General features: G+C 36.9%; 3 protein-coding genes across 3 annotated transcripts; 1 reads left to right on the top strand and 2 right to left on the bottom strand.

Moving 5' to 3' along the window:
* Window positions 1–1,356: 1,356 nt before the first annotated feature.
* LOC131849685 (EARP and GARP complex-interacting protein 1) lies at window positions 1,357–11,161 on the bottom strand. The gene is made up of 9 exons (XM_059199798.1): window positions 11,120–11,161; window positions 10,895–11,029; window positions 10,246–10,392; window positions 9,508–9,594; window positions 8,547–8,738; window positions 7,312–7,436; window positions 3,574–3,675; window positions 2,721–2,855; window positions 1,357–1,789 (listed from the first exon to the last, which is right to left on the bottom strand). The coding sequence occupies exons 1-9, from the start codon at window positions 11,159–11,161 to the stop codon at window positions 1,627–1,629; spliced, it is 1,128 nt and encodes a 375-aa protein (XP_059055781.1). The 3' UTR covers window positions 1,357–1,626.
* LOC131849592 (uncharacterized) lies at window positions 4,742–7,219 on the bottom strand. Its single transcript, XM_059199693.1, has one exon. It carries the CDS (start codon window positions 6,487–6,489, stop codon window positions 4,747–4,749), a length of 1,743 nt encoding a protein of 580 aa, XP_059055676.1. The 5' UTR covers window positions 6,490–7,219; the 3' UTR covers window positions 4,742–4,746.
* A 2,666-nt stretch (window positions 11,162–13,827) lies between the features above and the next one.
* Window positions 13,828–23,605, top strand: LOC131849668 (proton-coupled amino acid transporter 2-like). The gene is made up of 9 exons (XM_059199779.1): window positions 13,828–13,889; window positions 14,803–15,034; window positions 16,465–16,585; window positions 17,971–18,083; window positions 18,677–18,809; window positions 19,467–19,629; window positions 20,675–20,843; window positions 21,753–21,878; window positions 22,974–23,605. Exons 2-9 carry the CDS (start codon window positions 14,836–14,838, stop codon window positions 23,603–23,605), a joined length of 1,656 nt encoding a protein of 551 aa, XP_059055762.1. The 5' UTR covers window positions 13,828–13,889; window positions 14,803–14,835.
* Window positions 23,606–23,712: the final 107 nt, after the last annotated feature.

The following is a 23,712-nucleotide window of genomic DNA, read 5'->3' as shown; positions in this document are numbered from 1 at the left end:
TCAAGATCATTAATTTTAAGATATGCCTGCTTTAACTCAAGCTCCAACTCAGTGATACGCCTCAAGGCTTGCTCATGTGTATCACTACATTGGTGAAAGCTACTTAATAGTTCTTGAAGCTGATCCCGCTGCTCAATAACTTCCTGATGACTATTATAAAGTTCTGACAATTCAGATTTTAATTGTGTATTTTTATTTATAATTTTTAAAATTTCATCTTCACTCTCTTCTCTCTCCCTGATCAACTTGTCACTGAGATCTTTGGATGCCTGAAGTTCTTGTAGGGCCACTTTAAGCTTCATCTCTGTCTGCCGCGCAGTTGTGGAACGGGTAGATAGTGACATTATTAAGAATATAAATAGTTACTAGGGAGAGTGAAGTGAGCTATTTCTAAAAGAAGCTAAGTATTACAACGAGAACAGCAGCTGAACCTTACTATACAGTTTAAGTGTTAAAATTGTGAATAAATTCTCCTAGGTATATTATAAACAAGTTATATTTGATAAATTGATAATCTAAATAAACGTTTTAACTGAATAACGAAATAAATGTAGATAAATTGTGCTCATTCCCTTTAAATTATAATAATACAAAATATAAAAAGACTTACAATTAAATTAGTGGGTATTTTTTTCCTTCGACGTATGCAACAACCGAACTTCACTATAATTATTATTAATTTAACTTAATATGAATATTTTATGTAAAACTTGCAATGATTATGAGTTTCTTGGGATAAATCCAACAAACAATTGCAAAATAATTTTGAATAAAACTTAGTTGTTCACGAACAGTTTGACAGATGGCCGGTACACTATTTGTAATGTCGATTTTTGCAAGTAATACACCACTAAACTGTACACAAACAACAATCGACACTAATTACACTATTAGATCACTAATAACAATATTGAAATTATAATATTTGTATGATAAACAATTAAAATTTATTTATTATTACGGCCAGCTGAAAATGACAATTGTCGTCGGTGTTGCCAGTCGAAGAAAAAAAACATAGGATTGGATTCAAATATACTTAACGAAATCTTGGCATGTCAAGTATTGCAATGATGGAGTAGCCATTGACATTGTCTAACTACTCTAGTCGACATAAGTTCCAATAGTAAATTTTATTTTAGCAACAAATTCTGAAAGAATATCCATCCCTCAATCAGATAATTTGTAGCCAATTATTAAATTTCTAAAATAAGTCTGTTGAATATTATCTTTTATACAAAATAAAAAAATAGAAGCGTGTGTATAATTTTAAATTAACAGCCTAACTAAATGCACATGAAAGCATCTACGGTACTTACTCGTATATAAAAAAATATTTTAAATATTCTTTGTCTTCTTGTTATATGAGACAAATGGAAAAGTATATAAGGTTATTTTTTATCTGTCTGTCAGTTTGTTCGTGCTAATATACGAGACAACTGGACCGATTTTGACGGGACTATCACTCGCAGCTAGCTAATATTATAACGAGTAAATTAGTATAATTTTATTTTTATAAAAATAAAGATTAATTCCACTTGGTCTCTGCGCGGGTACCAGCTAGTTACATAATATACATATTGAAAACTTGCACAAGATTGATATATAATACTTTTTATAGTAAATATGTTACAATAATATCTTGTATTTGAAATGTCTGGGCACCCGAGAGAGTACAAGCCTCGCGTCGTAACTCAGTGATGCAAAGGTCCAAGGTTCGGCAGCGCTCCACTCTGCGCAATATACTGAGTCTTCGTGTTGTTCGTATGATTGTAACACGCCATCTTCCAAACTGAATACAGAATAATCATTGTCAATAATATAATAGTATATCATATCATAATAAGAAATATTCAGGTACATATAATAAAAATGTAATTCTAGAAAAAAACAAACATCCATAGATACTTACAAACTTTCGCGTTTATAATATTAGTAAGCAGTAAGATAATATGTAGACATAATAAAGAAAACAAAGAAGATAATGTATAGAGGAAACGCCACTACACATCCTATATGGTTGTAGCTCACTCATGTATCATATATCTCCTTTGGAAAATATACTGTAGCCTGAGCATATAAAAACCATCGCTCCTAAGAATATCCTTCAATTGTTGTCCCTGACGGGACTAGGTAGCGGACTTTGAAAAAATAAGGGCGAGCACGATACATATATGTAGGTCGTAGTAATGTGGATTAATTATAAACATAAACCTTATTGCTAGCCATGTACCATTTCAGGTTGACCTCCACGCGGTTCCCCCTGGAAACACTAGTTTTAAATTTCTGGTGAATTTGTCACGAGGGTCTAACTGACGTGACCTCATGTTCACCTAATCATCCTCCACTGGTAGGCCACCAGCGTAAACCGTTAGCGCAGGCGGGTGAACCATTCCATTATCATCCATAAAAAAAACCTCACCTAACATCATCCCATCCCCCCTGGATGGGAATTTTTAGTAATGTGGACTGCTGACCCAGTTCCCCCTGGAAACCATCGTGATAAATTCTTGGTGAATTTATCATGATGGGCTATCTGACTTGACACACTAATACTCATCCCATCATCCTCCATTGGTGTTCCCCCAGTGTATACTATTAGCGCAAGTGAGTACACCATTCCATTATTATCTATACAAAAATTAAACACCTGACAGTAGCCCAAAATCCTTAAAAAATAAGAATATGTAAAAAGATTTTAGGTATAAATGAGTTTAACATACACTTGGCTGAGGCGAGCGGCTTCGTCGTCCAAATGACGGCAAACGCTGGCGGCAGCGGTTAGTAAGGCTCGACCATCCGAACTGCCCGTCAGCAGTAGTTGTTCATGGTACGAGTTGTAACGTACACTCCATACCCTGCGAAGGTAAATTTGACCATAACTAACCTTCAAAATTTACAAGTAGACTTTTACAAAGCCTGTCTTCCAGTTACGTAAAATAAGTTCATAAACAAGGATGATTATATTATGTTGATTTATGAATTTGTGGTAGCCCAGTGGTCGATATTCGACCATATTTAATTCAATAAGACTATATACAAATAATATTAATAGTCTGTGGTCAAATTGAGTGTATACTCAAGTTGACCACATAAAGAGACTAACATAAAGAGTACACGTGTGTGTGAAATACACAATAAGTAATGTAAATATATTTTTCTTGAATAATTTTTTTTTGTGGAATGTTCTACATTCCTTCTCTATATAAAATATAATTGTGCGAAATTTCATACTCCTCTGATGACTCAATTATTGTAAAAAGGTGTACAAAGTTTTTACCTTATCTTTAAATATCGATCTCATCGCGGGTAGTTTCCAAAAATGGTCTACGTTACAACACCTCTGATTACCTATTACATCCGCCAGGGTTGCTGAGTAAGCTTCGTTTCGATTGAAGGGAATTTATAGGGCATAGAGGCATTACATCTTAGTCGTCCGGAATAGCATAGCAACGGATGGGGAGCATCATCTAAGTTTTTATATCAATTGTCTAGTACCCATAACAGCTCTGCTTAGCTTGGGACTAGATGGCGTTGTGTTGAACGTCCTGGGGTATTATTATTATTAAATCTCACCAGTGTGAATGGTCAGTCCTGCTGAATATTGGTTCTTTGCCGTTTCTATAATCCCATATGTTGAGAGCAGCGTCATCGCCCGCCGTTGCTAAATGAAACTGCCTGTAACAATATATATGTTAATTAAAAAAAAATTAAATGCAAAGGCATTCAAGAATAAATTACTATTTTAACTCGATGGGGTTTTTCAAGAAGATTATATTAAGGTTTCTAAGGGTCGGCAATGCAAAGGTGACACCGTTGGTGTTTAAGAATTTATTGTTAAACCCCACTGCATTGTATATTGAAGACACCTCTATTGATTCCAATACAATACAAAGCAAACTAAATACTGTAATAGTCGTTTTGACATTTAATATTACCTACCTCTACTTTATAGGCTTAACGTAGATTCCCGTTTTAGTATTTAGTCCCATATTTGGGCTGTTATATACAGAGCTTAAAACAGTTAGTCAAGCTGCTTCAAAAAGCTTCTACGAGCGTCCTGGTACCTTCAAAGACTTCGAAGCGACTTCACTGGTCCATGGAATTGTATGTACGTTGGGAGATCATTGCTACGCATTACGCGAGCGGTCGTTTCTTCGGAGTCAAAGTCTCAACATAGAAGACTGTCTGTAGCGTTTATTATATTGGTTTAAGATTGTATTTGGTTATTTTAAGGTATTTTATATTCAGATTAAATTCGATTGTATTTGGTTATTTTAAGGTATTTTATATTCAGATTAAATTCAAATCCAAAACTACAAATTGTGCAGCACTGCGAACTGTATAATCGACTTGAAAATTACAATCTCTACACATTCAAGACTAAGCTTTGTTGAAGGGTTGTTTCTGAATCTTAGGCGAATATATAAAAAAAGTAATTCTTGATTTTTGTTTCGCTCGAGGCGAAGAGAAGGGGGGGGGGGGAGGGGGCGCGATAATAAAATTGTAATTACTAGTATGTGTCGATTATTGATTAAATATTCAAAAATTAAAGTTCTGGTATAGGCTCTTGGTTTACTTCAGGATGTACCTGTTACTTTTCTTTCGATATTGCCAAAACCATATTCCGTGCTGTTCAGAAAATCAACGGCTTTTGGATTAGGGATACAGTGTTGTTGTTGTTGAGTCCAGTACCCTGCGTAGTAAAACTGCCGCAGTTTGAGCTAGAGGTTTAATGTTAGTAGGATTTTAATGTTCCTGTTCATTAGTGGAATAAAGGATATCATCAAACGAAACCTGTTCGCTTTCTCCTCCCGCGGGATAGTACTCCTCATCCGACCTATTTACTGGCGAATATGGTTCTAGTACCTCCATCCTAGTTACAGGCTCCACGCGCTCTTCTACAGTAGCAGAATCTGTCGCCAACGTCGTCGGCTTACTCTTCGTATTCGCATTACCTTGACCATTCTGCTTCTGTTGCGTGGAGGTTTTGTTTGTTTGCTGGGAAGCTTTTCTATCCATGAAACGAACGTAAATGTTCCCCATTAGATAGTAAATGCGTCTATCTTGGGCCTTTAATAAATTAACGATTGTTACGGGAATACGGAAAAACAGGCAAGTACCTGGTGGCTCTGTTCTGATTTTCCCGTACGTTAAGGTCCAGGAGTCAATATGCAAGTTGCTGTTCTGCCCCGCAAGAAGTTTTCGTAGTGTTACAATGTCCCCAGTATATCCAGGAACGAAGAGTAGACACGGTATCTTTTTTGGGATAGCCGATTGTGGCCGGATAACTAATTTTGAATTAGCTACCGGTGAGGAAATATTTTGTATGATTTCATTTAGCCAGGTTAGTGTGAACTCATCCTCGCACCACGTTTTGAGGACGCCATCCCCAAAGTGAGTCTTGCCTCGAAATCTCAAATTATTTGGTACTGCTTCATGGGTTGTTTCAGGTTTTGCCAAAATCTGATCACGAAGCTTTTCCTCTATATGTTTTCTAATACCTTCAGCTTGCTCTTGTGTCATATCGGTGAAGGGTTCAATCATGACCGCGACGCAGAGCTCGTTGTTTAGGTAATTGCCACCCGCTTCAGCATTCGTTGTAGAAGTTCTTGCCGCTCGGACAATACCAGTTCGGAGTTTTTTGCATTCGGTCGACGAGACAATGTCCTCCGGATGTGTGCGCTTCTGCGGTCTTGTTGTTTGTTGTTTTGGGTTGTTGTTACTGGGGTTTTTGCATCCCCTGGGTTTAATGATGGTTTTGTGTAAGCCTACAGAGGGCGCATCAATTGCCTCGATAGGTGGCTCGATGGCCCTAGTCCAGCTTACTGTCGCCTCGCCTTCTAGTTTAGTTTCAGTCGAGCAGGACCCGAGGTCCGCGCTCTGCTTCGCAGCAACCACAGCTTCTGCTCGTTTTACAGCTGCCTTAGCCTTAGCCTTGGCCTTGGCTTTCAGACGCCGCTTCTTTGAGACCGACATGAAATTTGTATTCCAGGTTGTATCTGTTTTTGAAAATGATGTATTCATTGTTGCTTTATTTGTCACCGTATACGACGCAGCCTCGGAAAACGACCCCATCGGCTCACCATCGGTCAGCTCCGCTGAGTTCACTTCGGAGGACACAACGTTTGGCGAAGCATGAGTAGTCGCATCGCAGAATGCATCATTCCTTGGTTTCCCAGTGGGAGCTGTTCTTATCATATTAAAGGGATTTGCCATACGCAGCGCATCCTTGGACGACGAGGACTGTACGTAATGAGACGCAGCCTGGGTTGGCGCATGTCGATCGGTAGCCATCCTCATATCCTCGGACGCAGCCATGTTCGGTGCATGTTTTGGTGGTATAAACCTAGGAGATCTGAGGACATTTGAGAACGCAGCATTGAGCGGGGTTCGCATCGGCGCATCCTGAGACGCACCCCTCGGTAATAGGTTTTTAGGCGCATTCATAGACGCAGCCGTTGTTGTTATTTTTTTAGTCTCACTATCCATAAGTTATTATTAAATGTACTTCACCTCAGGAGCTCTCCACCCGCCACGGAGTCCTCACATCGGGGACGTCATTTCCAGGAATGATCGCCAGAGCTACTCCTTTGGTATAGGTCTAGCAAACTGAGAAGTAGACGAGCCCGCACGCAGCGAAGAATAACGAGGACATCTACAGCACGAGACAATACTGCAAGCTTGCCCCGAGACGCCGCGCCGCGCCGACTGCCTCCCCCAGCTCGCCGAACCTCGCTTGACTGCCCGCTTATGGGAAGTCGCAGCCGATTGATCGTGGTTAGCTACTCCACGACCGCCCGTTTAGGCGGAAATCCGGACCAAAGAGGCGTGTTGTGAGCAGCGTACAACTACAGCCGGCACACTGCTGCACTCAACCTCCAGGACTCCTTCATCCCTCCGTACGGGTCTCCGCGCACGGCACAAACACGCGGGAGGTCATCACTGTCCACCGTCTGGTCTTATTCGACGATGAACACGCAAGAACATGACCTCTCCATTCCTGCATTAGGCGCCCGGCAGTTTTAGTTACGTCTATTTCATAAGGAACTAGACCAAAAACAGGGCGGCAACCTCGTGAAGGATATCTACCGAACTTGCCTTGAGGATCTACACGACCTGCGCTCTCCCTCAAGACCACGCCCCCCTACACCCTCTGAGGGAGGGAGTAGAGTAGACTTGTATCCATGCGTCTGTTGAAATTGAAGCATGAACACAAGCCCGCCCCATATTATTAGGTTATATAAACATATAGCTGTCATAGAGTAAGGGTTCCATACATGTTAGGCAAACATGGAAACTCCTATATGTTACCTGTTAGGATTGAAGTCTAGGTCCCTTGCGAGTTGCCTGTGCGCGTTGTCGATGCACCACGATGGTTTGTTGCAGTCATCGCGTGTGTCGTAGCATTTCACATGCATATCTTGGAGCACTGCAAACTGTTAATAATTTTATGTTATGTATATATGTATATAATAATAATAAAAACAATAATCTCAGGATAAGTCACACAGCGCCATCTAGGCTTAAGCCTAGATGGCACTGTGTGACGATAACACAAGCTTTGGCTAGCTTAACTTAAGTTAAGCTAGCCAAAGCTTGTGTTATCGACACTAGATGACTGGTATAAATACATAGATATTTGTTTGGTAAATACATACATATTAGAGCATAGTAAACACCGAGACTGATAGAAACAATTATACTCATGAATACAAATGCTTGTGCCGTGTGAGGAATGGAACCCGCGACAATCAGAAGTAAGGCGGTGTGCAAAACCGCTAGATCATGCCGTCATATATCGTACCGAAGCCGTATTGTAAAATCGGGGAATATTTATTTTATAAAGTAGGCGCAATTCAAAGAAAGGATACCTATATAGAGACTTCTGATATGCAGTAGGTTGTATTTGGTTGCTAAACCCCAAACACATCTACGATTTCTCATTTTTTAAATTAGAGCTAATTATAAGCCAAAGAAAATAGTTTCATACTTTTGAATTTGGCTTTTTATATTATTAGTTAGTCTAATAAAAATAATAATTATAAATGCTATCCAAGGTCACTATTCCACGCGGACAGAGTAGCTGGCACAGCTAGTTAAATATATATTGATGAAAATAAACCATATGGTTCACCAGACAGATAAGTAAATCTTGAGTCGTATGACTGCATTGTTATCTGTTATACCACAACTACTTTTTTTTCTTTTTTTTCTTCCTTCCACAGACAAAGTCCGTGCTCTTATTATGTTAACCTTTTACATTTTAATTTGACTTTATTTAAATAAATCAGCAAATCTATTTTGGTCAGGCCCCATATAACAATTTTATGGATGTCAATATATTAATATAAAAGTAAAATAATCATCATCTCAGCCCGGAAGAAGTCCACTGCTGAACATAGCCCTCCCCCAAAGATCTTGGAGTATTTTTATTTATAAGTAAATATAAATAAAAATACTCCAAGTAAAATAATAATAAAAATTAACCAAAATTAAAGAAGAATTACCGTTTACTTAAAATCATGTAATAGGGAAAGTATAAAAACCTGAGTGTGTCCCTGATGAGGATTCCACTTGCCGCCAGTGAATTTGAGGCGGGTACGTCCCTCGGGCGCCGCTGTTGTCACCGCAGACCCCGTGTTCACGTCGTGTACACGCAGACTACCCTCGTAGACTACGCCTATACGGTTCGGGTCTGTGGGATGCCATTCTGCACAGCGGATTTCGTCTTCTGGTTTCTGTTAAAAAATATATCTTGTAAATATTATAAACGCGAAGGTTTGTGAGTACGAATGGATGTATGTTAGTCTTTTACGCAAAAACTAAGAAACGGATTTTGATGAAACTTTACGGTAATGTAGGTTATACATAAGTATAACATATATTAAAAAAAATATGTAGTTTGGGCAAAATATAATGAGAAATGTCAAGTGTGTCACAGACAAAGTTGAGCAAGTCAGCAAATTTTTTTTTTTGGGGATGATAATGAAATGGTGCACTCGTCTGCGCAAACAGTTTACGCTGGCGGGGCAACAGTGGAAGATGTTGAGTACGAGGACAGATCAGTTAGCACATCGTGACAAATTCACCAGGAATTTATCACGATTGTTTCCAGGAGAACCGCATGGAGTTCAACCTGGCCATGTACCATATATTGCTGGCAACAGTGTTATTAGTCCACATTACTAACAGACCATCCCCCTTTTACTAATATTAAAGTTGTTTTGCCATATATATTATAACCGCTATTAAAAATAGGGGTTTGTGTTAGAAGGGTAAAAATATAGGATTGTATGTATTTTTTAATGCAACATTATAAAAAAATAAAATAAAAATGTTAGGGGCGGACAACTTTTATCACTTAGGGGTATAAAAAATAGATGGTATCGGATTCTCAGACCTACTGAATATGCAATTGCATACAAAATTTCATAAAAATTGGTCTAACCGTTTCAGAGAAGTACGGTAACTAACATTGTGACATGAGAATTTTATAAGATTATATACCTCTGGTGTTATAGTCTTCAGTAGCTCCATATCCTCAGCATTCCTGCCTTGTATTGCACTCAGGTCATCCAAATCTTTTGGGATTACCTATTAATAAAGAAAAATTATAATATCCTTACATAACACAGACTCAACTAACTAGTCTCAAACTCAGAAGACTGTATATTTATGTATTTATATTGTATTTTTAAACTATCTAGGAACAGATTGGAATACACACAATATTTGACAATGTTGATTGAAGAGAGATTAAGTGCCTAGGGGTTTCTATGTTGATGGTCACATGCCTAATCCTTGTTAATGTAAATATAATTAAAACAATATTTATTTAAAGTGCAGTACTCAAGTTTCTTGCTCTTTCTTGTGATGAAACTTGAATATTAAGTTTATTTGAATAAAGATTATTTCTATTTCATGCAAATTAGTCAAGCTATTTAGGAAAAGTAATAAACAAATATAGAGAAGAGTCTATATGTACTAATATTATAAAGGGTATATATAGTTTTTACTCACAAATCTTCGCATTCATAATATTACTAGCCACCCACCCCGTGTACATGTATTATACATATAAACCTTCCTCTTGAATCACTCTATCTATTAAAACAGCTTCAAAATTCGTTGCATAGTTTTAAAGTTAAGCATAAACAGAGACAGTGACAGCGACTTTATTTTATATTATGTAATGACTACTACATTAAGATTCATTTAGAAAAGTATTATTGAAAGTTATGTTACCTCTACAGTGGGTAGCTTGTATATAGTAACACCCATGGTACACTGGGAGGTGTTAGGGTCATATGCATTGTGTGTGGTGAGTAAAGTGGCCACATCGTGCGGAGAGCAGCGCAGGTGCCATACCTCACCAATTTCATGTTTGAATACCTGAAATAAAAGAATTAGCCACAAGATTACAACATTAAAAAGGAGCAGTACATAATAGTTGAAGTTAGTTAGCTAGGTAATCAAATGGCAGAAAGTTGTGCAATACAAAATGAGGGCCCTGATATACAGGTAATACCTAGTGTTGGTTACACTAGGTATTACCTGTGCTATAGATATCAGTGCTCTCTTGTAACATATATTATATATAACATTTATTAGACGCAGATATTTAATAGTATGTGTGGTGTATGTATCTTTATTACTAAGAGAGAAAGTAGAAAATGGATTATTAAATCTATATGAGAAACTCTAGAAAGTATTGTTTTAACTGATAAGTGCTAGAAGTATGTAATAGGGGTTGTATGCAGTGTAAAGGATGTGTGTATAGTAATGTGGGATATTTTGTATTATTGTAGAGGATGTATGACAGTGTTCGAATATGAATTGATATTATATTATTATTAATCATTATTGTTAAAGATTATTATTATTAAAGAAATACCTTAGTATGTAATGCACCCGTATCCTCCTCTAGCTCTACAACATGCACTTGGTTTGCTTGCGGTTTGAGACTCTGCGTGCCAATGAGAAATCTAATAGCATCGCTTTCTCCATATTGGGCTGATAGTGCTCTCGTCTACAATAAAAAGAGATACATTAAGTTTTTTTAGATATATTAAGTTTCTTGATAAATATTGATATTAAAGTTATAATTATAAAGTATTACCTGATGTTCCAAACCATAAATAATCGAATTTCCTTCTTCCATGTTTGCAATTGAATAAAACCAAAGTAGAGATATGTTACACCATTTATCTTAATTCTTGTTCTATTACATTTAATTTAGATATTAAATTAGTAAATGTTGTGACTACAACAAAAATAAAATGAAAGAAATCAGTAAGAAACTGACATCTGCTGACATCGTATGACACGAACCTAAAATTGACATTTCATTTGACAATTTATTTGACATAAAAGATTAATATATATAGCATAGCATATTTTATATAGCAAGGTAGGCTTTGTACAAAAATCGTTTCATGAGTGATCGATCCACCCGTCCAATTCAAAATATATAATGGAAGGTCCATTATATATTTTCTCACCAGTGGGTACTTCATACTCATTCCTTACCTATTTCTTTTTTTTTTCTGTCTACTCTAATGCTATTGGCCGCAGCTAGCCTTTACAGCTTCACCGGATGTTAGGGGGCGAGTGCAGATGGCACTCCAAACCCGCGGAAGGACATATGGAGCGGCTAAAGGCCAACTCCTGCCTGACGGATACGAGTTTAGTCTGAGGGCGCCACTAGAGTTTTGAACCTCGGCTCAGGCCGTCGTAATTTCGATCCCCGTTTGAATTGGACGAGGGAACGATCGGAGGGGACCTATTTCTGCGGCCAAATAAATCGACTAAAAGTAAAATATAGGTACGGTTATCTTAGTTGTCTGGAATGGCTAGATTTAAGAAGTACAATAAGCATCATGTGAAGACGTAGACATGTCCGTGAAATGTCCGTGGTGGTGTTTATGTTTAGAAACGGTGGTTATAACTTACCGTAAGTTGTAGAAGCTGCGCGCCGACTGGCCAGATAACGTGATTTCATCCTTCACGGGTTTCTTACCAAAAGACCAACGTAAATAAGGAGTGTAGGGGCAATCAGTATTATCATCCACTATTGTATCTCATATACACACACATACCCACTCAATTACAAATTGTTAAAAGGTTATACTATATTTGTTAACTGTTTGTTAATCAATTTTTTCCATTTTTTCTAAAATTTTATAATTGTATACGTGTTATAAATTTAGCATACATATTATTTACTACAATAATGTAATTTACGGACCCATGTGCACGCCTAAAGCTATTCTGCTTTTTAGCCATCAGTAGCATAATTTTAATTGCAAATCTTAGTTGTTTTTGAATAATAAATAAATACAAATTTAAAACAATATACCTGTGTTGTTTAGTTGTTATTGTTGGCCATGAGATAGATCTACTCGTATTCTAACCCATTTATCTTGTTTCATTATCTAGTCTATGAGAAAAAATTAACTAAAAAAAGTAACTTACATGATTTCTGATAGCTCATGCAGAGTGATGGTAGGTAGCGTCTTCACTAAATCTGTGCCTAAAACCTAAAAAAAAAGTTACTTCATTATGACTATTGATTTTTGCAAAAAAAAGAGATTAAAGTTTAGTAATATAGAAAGTACCTATATTAATAGGCGATACCTATAGCATATAAGAGCAAGTCAACGTTCGGTCACCCGCAGCGGATATTGGGTTACGGACATACAAAGTTTGCTATATGAGACGTATACATGTGCACAGAAGTTTCAGCAGAAAATATATTTAAACGCAACACATTTTATAAACTTCTACTTCAATACAGGTAAAAATGTTTAATATGTTTGATCGATCATCAAACTTGGCGAAACTACCCACATTTATTTTTGTTATACAAAATCAATCTTTACAATATCAAATACTTTTATTTGCTAACCCTTTTTTTACAGGCGCTTCTATAATATAAGTAGAACTGAATCGCTCTGCGGCAAAACAAAACTGACGAAATAATGAGTGCCCAGTCAAAGCTGGGGCAATCTACTAGTTTAAATATTTTTTTTTCTTCTACGATGGTAGAATGTGGACAAATGTGGACGCTTGAGCCACCAGGTGATTGATGATAATGGTCACCAAAATAGTGACTGATTGATTCAGTTATCAATCAATCAGTCACTATTTTGGCGGGGCACTAGTGGAGGATTACAAGATCAATATGAGGTCAGGTCAGTTAGCTCATGCTGATGGTTTCCAGGTGGAACCGCGTGGATGTCAACCTGATATGGTACATTACTAGAAATGGGGTGATCAGTCCACATTATTGATAATTCCCTTTCCCCTAGTTAACTAATTTTCTCTAAATACTCTTAAACCCTGTTATTCCATATGGAATAAGATATACACGAGTATTTATATTTGTTTGTATTGCATTTCGGTTGATGCAATTAGGTACTAGTTAAAAAATAATCTTAGAAATGCTATAATTGCTTTCTCTTTGGCGAATCCTCGTTGCTATCGACTGTACCTAGCCACGGTACAATGATTTCATTAGGCCTGTTACGTTAATCCTTTGCTGTTTGCATTCATCGGCCAATGTCTGAGCCGTTGTGTTCTTAGTTACAATTTACGATCAAATTTAAACCTTACTATGAATAGAAAACAAATCAATTATTAAAAAACAGTGCTCGACGTGAACAACATTCGGATTTCTCGTCTGAATATTGTGATTTTTTTCTAACAAATGTTTAAATTGTTATTAAAAATATATTTGTAACGAAATCTTCATGAATAATAGTTGTGGATCAATTGGACGTTGATTACTAAATTTATCCATCAGGTCTCGTGTATTAAAGACCTACATACATATATACGTATAAGGACAAAAGATGAAATGTATAAATATTGCTTCTATATAATGTCAGGTACATATATTTTTTATATTTATATGAATTGTTAGTTCTACATATAACTATCGTGCCTTTGTGTACCTGATGAAAGAAATAATGATGGAGGATTCGATAGACTTTGGAACCGCCATATTTGAGTCCAGGTTTTAAATCTGAATGAAGCAAGAGTGGCGTGTAAGGTTTTTTTTAATAAATGATAATGAAATAGTGCAGCCACCCACGCTAACGATTTGCGCTAGCGAGGCACCAGTGGAAGATGATAACCAGGTTAGTATATCTTCGCGCAATCACCAGGAATTTATTATGATAGTTTCCAGATGGATCCGCGCGGAGGTCAACCTGATATATTGTAGTTATTGGTCTCCATTAATAACAATACCTATCCCAATTTTAGATAATTAATTTCTGTATGGGATTTAAGATTAATGGGGGTGAAAATTTATAGATCGTAACTATTACATCGATGGTTGACAAATTAGTACAGTAACCTATGCTAGTTAGAGGTCAAAAATAGTTTACTGGAAGATATAGTGAGTGCTGTCCCAAGAACTGTATAGAATGAACTTATATAATCGTTGCACACGTTTTACCCTCGACTTTGACCATATAACCAAGACAAATTGACTTGTATTAATAACTAGCTGTACTCGCGAATACATCCGCGTGGAAATTAACTTTATTTTTCTAAAATAAAAATAGTGTAAGTTACTCCTTATTACATCAGCTATCTGCCAAAATTGGTCCCGTCAAAATCAGTCAAGACATTTCAGAGATTAGCCGGAACGAAAAGATAGACAGACAAAAATTGTAAAAAATGTTATTTTGCTGTATGCACCGTATTTATATTCATATGCACGTAGTAAAAAACAGTTATTTCAATATTACACGGTTTTTATCAAAAGTAAGTAGGTACATATTCAATTCACAGATTCTCCAATCAAAAATATAATTTGACACCATAATGAAGCTTCCATGGATATCAGGAGTCATACAGAGCTTGACCGTGTCCAACAAACCAACATCTCTGATCTCCCATCATGAGGACTACAGTGTGGGTCAAACTACGGGTGGTCTCAGCGTGTTCTTCACAATACTGTGCATAGTGGACCTTTTTGGTGTCTTCCCCGTCATCGCATTACCTAAAAGCGTAATATCTTGTGGTATGTATAAAACAGTATAAAATGAAGTCCCTGTCGCTGTCTATCTCTATGTATGCTTAAAACTACGCAACGGATTTTGAAGCGGTTTTTTTAATATCTAGATTCTAGATGAAGGTTTATATATATGATACATGTACACCCGTGCGAAGCCGGGGCGAGTTGCTAGTTCTATATATAAGTTATAGTTAGTTTCGTTAGTATATGTATGTGTTAAATAATATTTCAGGACAATTTATACATCGCCATCTAGTCCCAACCTAAGCCGAGCTTTTGTTATGGTTACTAGACAACTATATAAATACATATATGCTTTTTTTGTAAATACATACTTAATCTATATAGAAAACACCCAGACCAATACAAACACTCATACTTATGTATACAAATGTTTGTACCGTGCGAGTAATCGAACCCGCGACCACCGGACGTAAAGCGGTGTGCTAAACTGCTAGACCACCGAGGTCGTCACTTTGTACCTTAAAAAAAACAGAATATATAGAGTATGTAGGCTCAAAAGGCGTTCTTATCGCTTAAGCGATTTCTTCCAGGCAACCTTTGGGCAGAGAAAAGACAGAAGGTGGATGGCGTATGAATGTAATGAAAGAAACATAAATAATAATAGTAATAAATAAAATAATAGAAAATATACATATATTAATAATATTTATTTCAAGAAAAGACACTTCACATGAGACACAACTTTACAAATATAGATCTTAACTTAACTTAACCTATGACTGTTAAACAAAGTGGTCAGTTGTGTTTATTTACAACGGTCTCTGCACTAAGCATAGCTTGTATCGCAGGGGCCAGGCTATGTTTACCTATTTATTTGATTTTAGGACAGTCAGTTCCAATACAGCGTCTACATAAAATTTAATATTATAAGGTAATTTATTAATTAAAATAAAGATTATACAAACAACATATTATAAACATATACATCTTTACATAGTATAAAACAAGTCAACACCGTTGTCCGTTCGCTTATATCTCTTAAATTACTCAATGGTTTTTAAAGCAGTTTTCAGCAATATATAGAGTGATTCAAGAAGAACTTGCTTATGATATACTAGCTTTCGCTCGCGTTAATTTATCCCCTTAGGGATGGAATTTATCAAAATCCTTTTTTAGGGGATGCTACGTCATAGTAACTTTATGCATGCAGTCTCAGCCCGATCGGTTTAAAATTCACAAAGTTTCATACAGACTTTCAGCCCCTTTTTTCATCCCTTTTGGGGGTAGAATTAATCAAAATCCTTTCTTAGTGGATGCCTACGTCATAATATCTACTTGCATGCCAAATTTCAGCCCGAGCCGTCCAGTGGTTTAGGCTGTGCGTTGATAGATCACTATGTCAGTCACCTTTGAGTTATATATATTTAGATGAAGTAATAAAATTACAATATTACATTAATATTTATTTCCAGGTATATACGGATTACCGCTTGTAGTGTGTGTGTTTGGACTGCAGTTGTACACTGCCGTATTGTTAGGAAAATGTTGGATCCTCGCTCAGGAGATAGCGCCTAACATAAGCAAAATGGATCGGTTAGTTCATGTTTCTGTGCCTACGCTTGTAATATTTCTGTCAACACTTGCGACCCTTCCAGTTTACGTCCTCACTAACATAGATTTAAGTTCAATGTAAAAATCAGTCATCGTTACGACCCCGCGTCGAATCTACGCGTTAATAAACAGCCATGTAGCATACTATCAAATAAACTTACTAATGTAGAATTATTACAGCTGTATATTGATTACATAGATACTACAATAAACGAATAAATTATGTAGCAACACCTCATCACATTGTATATAACGCTACAGTGGTGAGGTGATAACCACCGAGCCACATTTCATTATACCTTTTTGGTTAAAACAATTAATTTGAAAGAATACATTCTAAATTAATGATAGTATTTAATGATAATTAAATGGACACAGAAGTGAACTAGCCGCACAATTACAGAGGTCGGGGAGTCTAAGTCTAAAGATGTGATATGCAGGGACTAGCGGAAAGATTCGCAGACAGCGCCTTAGAGCTGAAAGGAATTGAATGGACTAAAAACAATTAAGATAATAAATAATAAGAAAAAGAGCCATTACATTAGACTATTGTATAAAATCAGATTGCCAATTAGCAATATTCAAAAAGAAAAAAAAACATGTTTTCGTTTATTTATTTAATTCAGACTACATGGCCCATATTATAAATACCTTATAGACTAACATGCATAAGAAATAATAATAAGATATGTAAATACAATTGTCTCTATGGTCACGGCACTGACGACGGCAATCTGCCACGGTAGCGCCGATAGAAGGAATTCATGAAGGAGGACTACTGGCCCCTTCGGCCAGTAGTCTCCCTTCATGAAGGTGCAGCATCTTGGTGGGGACCAGGGCCACGAACGCTTTGAAGCTTGCGTTGTGACTCGATTCCAACTGCGTCACCCTCAATGTCAGGTTACTTTTAGTCCGGATGTAGTCAACAATGTCCTGTTCCTTGGTAGCGTAGAGTAGGCGGGTGGCGCACTGTTTAAATTTGCTATTATCAGTAGACAAAAGTAAATACCTTATCCACTAGTTTTTTTATGTAATTGGAATGGTAAACGTGATGACGTGATGTCAGTGGTACTGTTAATATATTGGCAATGGTTACCATTTATCATCAGTTGGACCGTCAGCTTGTTTTCCATTACGGTTATATCCTAATCATAATAATGTTATAAACTCAAAAGTTTGCACGTATGGATGTTTGTTACTCTTTCACGCAAAAACTACTGAACGGATTTTGACGAAATTTTACAGTAATATAGCTTATACATCAGAATAACACAGAGGCTATATTTTTTATTGAAATTAATGTCGGTGAAAACGCGATCACAGCTAGTAATAACATATTTTAATGTTATCTACATATAATTTTTTAGACTACCATACGCTGCAGTAGCAGAATTAACTTTTGGTGTACCAGCAAGACGGATAGTGACATTTCTGATAGACGCAGCCGTTTTTGGAGCCGGAGTTCCTAATTTTATTTTAGGTGAGAATTGAAAAATAACACCCTAACAACAAAGTCAAAATATCTTTATTCGTAAGGGTCTAATACAGATTCTTATGATATAAAGCACTGGCACGAAATTCAGCTCTTATTCTTTTCAAATGAGCTTATACAAGAATGGAAAAAATACAGATTCATTTTTAAATTCATGAATCAGTGTGAATTGTTCAGGGATATTAACTTACTAATATCACAGATAACATAATATTACATACTTATATCATAAACTATTGAACGGAAGTTTTGATGAAATTTTAACAGTATGGATGGATGTTTGTTATTATTTAAAAAAAAACTATTGAACGGATATAATTATAAATGTTAAAGTACAGACGAAGTTGCTAGGCGGGTCAGCTAGTATTACATATAGTCTGCATCTCTCTCTCTGTCTCACCTTAAATTTCAATTGCCGTGCAATTTGTGTTTCGGTTGAAGGGTGAGAAAAAGCAGAGAAATGACAGTGTACAATAAATACCTCGGGAATCACATTTGTTTGGTTAATTACCTTTCCTATGTTCTCTAACCATCCAGAGAAAGTAAGATTGTAAAGAATTTTCTGCTGTGTTTGCAACTAGCCTCACAGAGCATGCAGCTTTTTTGGTGGAAGATCAGCGGAGGTGAGGTGAGCATTACGTACTGTGTGTGGATGCTGATCATAGCCCTCCTACTCTGTCCCGTCATGTGGCTTGGCTCTCCGAAAGATATGAAGTAAGTAAAATCGTCAGTAAGATACTGTTCTAGCTGTTTAAATTCAACTTTACACTCGTTGTAAGCACAGATTATTATATTAGAGTCCTTTAGCTTTCTGTCCCCCCACTTTTTTCCCTTGACACCTATGACAGTACGGACTGGCTTGTTTCGCGTGCACGTTCCCTAATCTATACTAATATTATAAATCTGAAGAGTTTGTTTGTTTGTTTGTTTGTTTGTTTGTTTGTTTGTTTGAACACGCTAATCTCAGCTACTGGTTCGAATTGAAAAATTATTTTTGTGTTGGATAGACCATGTGTCGAGGAAATCTTTAAGCTATATAACATTACGCTACGACCAATAGGAGTGGAGCTGCAATGAAAAAATATTGCAAAAGGTGGGGAGATGAATCGCAGACGAAGTTGCGCGGGTCAGCTAGTCCATACTAATATAATAAAACTGAAGAGTTTGTTTGTTTGAACGCGCTTATCTCAGGAACTACTGGTTCAAATTGAAAAATTCATTTTGTGTTGGATAGTCCATTTGTCGAGGAAGGCTTTAAGCTATATAATATTACGCTATGTCTAGTAGGAGCAGAGCTGCAATGGAAATATTGCAAAAGGTGGAGAACGCGAGGGTCAGCTAGTACATTATAAATTCACTCGTTAATTCCAGGCCGTTGGCAATGACATCAGTGCTGATTGTGACCACTGTAGCGGTGTCAATCTGGTCATGTATACTTCATGATGATGTCTCCCCGCCCAGTACTGGACGCTTGCTTGACTATCAACCCAACCCTGAGGAATTTTTCATCGCTTACGGGATTATAGCCTTTCAGGTATGATTGTTACTGTCAGTTTTTTATGTAACTTGTATAGAAAACCATTTGATGGTCGATGGTTTATCATTTCATTAACGATGTATAGAAATTAATACAATTTAAAACGCATAACTTAACTAAAAGCGCCACGGTTTCACTCGCATGTGTTATTCTGATGTATTAGCTATGTTTTAAACTGTTTTAAATTTGAGTTTACCCGTGATCATGGCAGTTGAAACACTGGCGAAATATCGGGAACACAGTAAATAAATATAAAACGTGTTAAGATCCCGTGATTTTTACTAATTATACGTATAAGCTATGTTATTGTAAATTTTAATCAAAACCGGTCAGTAGTTTTTGCATGAATGAGTAATAGACATCCATCTAGCAGGTATCGCCAGCGTTCCACTGTAGAAAATTATTGAGTGAGCATTAAATCAGGCCAGTTAGCCCATTGTAGCGAATTTACTACGATGGTGCCCCGCCAGCGTAAACCGTTAACGCAGGTGGGTGCCACATTCCTTTTTTTTCGGACTACTCTAATGCTGTTGGCCGCAGTTGGCCTTTACAGCTTCAATAAATATTAGAGGGCGAGAGCAGATGGCACTTTAACCCCGCGGAAGGACTTATGGGCAGCTGAAGACCGACTCCCGCCTGACTGCGAATTTAGTCTGAGGGTACCGCTAGGTGTTCGAACCTCTCCTCAGGGGGGAGAAGGGGATTGTTAGTAATGTGGATTGATAACCCCATTGCTAGCAATGTACCATGTCAGGTCGACCTCCACGCGGTTCCCCCTGGAAACCGTCGTGTTAAATTCCTGGTGAATTTCTCACGATGGGCTAACTGACCTGACCTTATGTTCATCTTATCATCCTCCACTGGTGCCCCGCCAGCGTAAACCGTTAGCGCAGGCGGGTGCACCATTCCATTATCATCCACAAAAAAAAAACCTCTCCTCAGGCCGTTGTATTTTCGATCCCTGTTTGAATTGGAGGGGGGATCGATCCGAGTGACCGTGCATCATTCCATTATCATCCATAAAAAATGGTATGGTTTTCAGTTTGATATCCACCCACTTTTACTGACGATTCAAGTTGATATGAAGGATGGTAGGAAGATCAACACAGCCGTTATGGGAGGGTTTGCAATAACCATCACAATGTTCACCGTTACCACGGCTCTGGCTGCCCACAGATATGGGAATCATGTTACCAGCAATATATTGCAAGGTTCGTATTTTATATATCTCGGCAGTAAGCACTGTTTATGCAATGGTAACCGTCGCAATGTTACCAGCAACATATTGCAAGGTTCGTTCTTTATATAATTTTGCAGTAAACACTTTGTACAGTGGTAATAGTCGCAATGTTACCAGCAACATATTGCAAAGTTCGTTCTTTATATAACTCCACAGTAAACACTTTAGACAGTGGTAACCAAGGAACATAATACTCTAAAGAGGTTGTAACCGTCGCAATGTTATCAGCAACATATTGCAAGATTCGTTGTTTATAAACACGACAGTAAACACTCTTTATGCAGTGGTAACCGTCGTTTTCAGAAGGCCGTCACCTACCTTATGCAGGTAGGTGACGGCTTTCTGAAAACTGTTTCTGTGTTTTCTTTTCTGCATAGGTGGTTTTTACCTTACGACTCTAGTATTATATATGTGATGAGGAGATGTTACGTAATTTATTTGTTTCATATAATATCAAATTTTTTCAAGAAGAATATATTAAGGTTTTAAGGGTTAGCAGCGCGCACGTGACATCCTTGATGTTTCAGGCGTCCATGGGCTATGGTAACCGTTTACCATCAGATGAGCCGTATGTTTGCATGCAAAATTCTCGTGTCACAATATTAGTTACCATACTCCTTCGAAAGAGCTTAATCAAGTTTTATGAAATTTTATATGCATATTCAGTAGGTCTGCTAAGTGATAAGGGTCGCCACCCCTAATATTTAGACCTTAGGCTACAGTATATTATCCTAAGTTATAAGAAGAAATTATATTTTATATTCTATACACCTCTTTTGTCGTAGAAGTCAACAATCAAGGCATATATCATAATATTAAACTCGGCTATCATTTCACATTTATGTTTTTGATGGGATTAGATATACATCTGATGTTTTAGGTATGCCATCGTCAATAACTTTATACGTGGTGGCGCTGCTGGTCACCATACAGCTGTGCCTCTCCAGTGCTGTGGGAAATTCAGCTCTTTTCCAGCATATTGAAGAATTATTGAAAATTCCTAGAGGTGTGTAAACATTTACAAAATTGTTATTCGTAACGTTTTATTTTCTTTTGCTATCTGTACGTACGCTGTGTGAAAACCAAGTTATACACTTGATTATATTAAGGTAGTATAATAACTTGGTTATACTACAGCAAAAAAGCTGAGTGGGAGTCGCATTCTGCGTTATAAGTATATACATTATTCAAAATATCTTTATTCATGTAGGTCTATTACAGATTCATATGATATGTCAAATCTACCGTCAGTTCGGAATGATTTCGAGATGAGAAAAACTGACAAGAAACTCAGCTCGTATTTTTTTGTTTTTAATGTTGTACATATTTACAATAATACAGATTCATTTAAATTCAAATTTGAGAGAATAGAGGGACCACCAGCATATGCTATTAAAAAAAAAATCTAATCAGTGTTCGCAACCTGAACAGACCAGTCCCCACAGGCAGCACCCGTTCACGAGTATGATGGATGAGCCAGCCATCATTGCACTCAACCATAATAGAGGGAGCACATCAACCCGACCCACCACGCCGCCACAAGTTTGAACTTTATAGCGAGCATGACTGTTTCAAGTTACTCCACTAGGTCATTTGTATTATTGTAAACTACTAATACTTATGTATTGATCTTAATTATTATTATTTAGTACAGTATAGTTTTTAAAGAAGTACACTTAACACTTCAACTCAAACTCATTTCAAATAAAAAAGAACTCTTGAACGAAAAATGTGTGCAGACAGGTGTTGCAGTGCTATGCGATGAGTTGGGGGATGACTGACTACCGCTATTACTTTTAAATTAGGCGGTTTCTGATACTAATAAGAGAATTAGTATCACCGATCTAATATAACCAGATGATTCATAATTAAATCTAATTTAATCTGTCAGGTTACCTCCCCTAGATTCGGGCTGTCATCTGACTTCATTCAAAATAATAATTGAAATCTATTGGATTTTTTTAAATAATGGAATATTTTTTTTCCCGTATTGTCTGTCATTCATTAAATATAGGGCCCGCAGTTTTTTTTTAATTACATAAATTATAACACTGCACATGCCAATAAGAAAACATAATTTGAAGTGATTATAATTTTACAGATTTCAGCCTACAGCGCTGTCTGCTGAGGTCAGGGATCGTGGGTTTGGCCGTGTTCTTAGGAGAATCAGTTCCAAGATTCGACTTAGTGATGGGACTAGTCGGCTCAACGCTAACAGGACCGCTGATGTTTGTTTTTCCACCATTATTCTTTCTTAAACTCTGTTACATGAAAACAAAGATGTCCGAAAAGAAGAAGAAGGCGTCATTAAGTTATCAGAACCTGAAGCAAAATGGTATTAACAATGATGCGCATGGAATTAAACATAAGTCAAGTTGGACATTTAATACAGACATAATCATTAAAAACAATGTTCAAAATGACGCACTGAATTACAAACAAAATGGTGACTCCAATGGGAAACAAAATGGCGGACTGTCAAATTTCGAGCCTATTTTAGATTCCCACACCAAATATAAGACATTTAGTAATTACACAGAAATTGGAAGTAACAATAATTATGAATGTAAGGTGACATGGTATGATGTAGTTTTTGCATCGACCGTTATGCTGATCGGTGTAACGACGTCAATAGTAGCTACTTTTTCAAATTGGTCGGACAGTATTAACTATGCAACTTTTTCGCCACCATGTTTGGTTAACGCGACGGTAGCTGCCAGGAGTTTTATCTAAATGTATATAAATATCATAATATAAGTGAAAAACAAATGTCTACTGATTAATAAAATTCTAACTAAATAAATGGAGTAACTCATTTTAAGAGCCGTCTGTTTTTTGTA

The sequence above is a fragment of the Achroia grisella genome, unplaced genomic scaffold, assembly GCF_030625045.1.
Source record: "Achroia grisella isolate CSIRO2021 unplaced genomic scaffold, CSIRO_AGI_Agris_v1 utg660, whole genome shotgun sequence".
Lineage (NCBI taxonomy): Eukaryota > Metazoa > Arthropoda > Insecta > Lepidoptera > Pyralidae > Achroia > Achroia grisella.
Note: the sequence above shows the minus strand (reverse complement) of the source record. Positions and strands in the feature narration are given on the sequence as shown.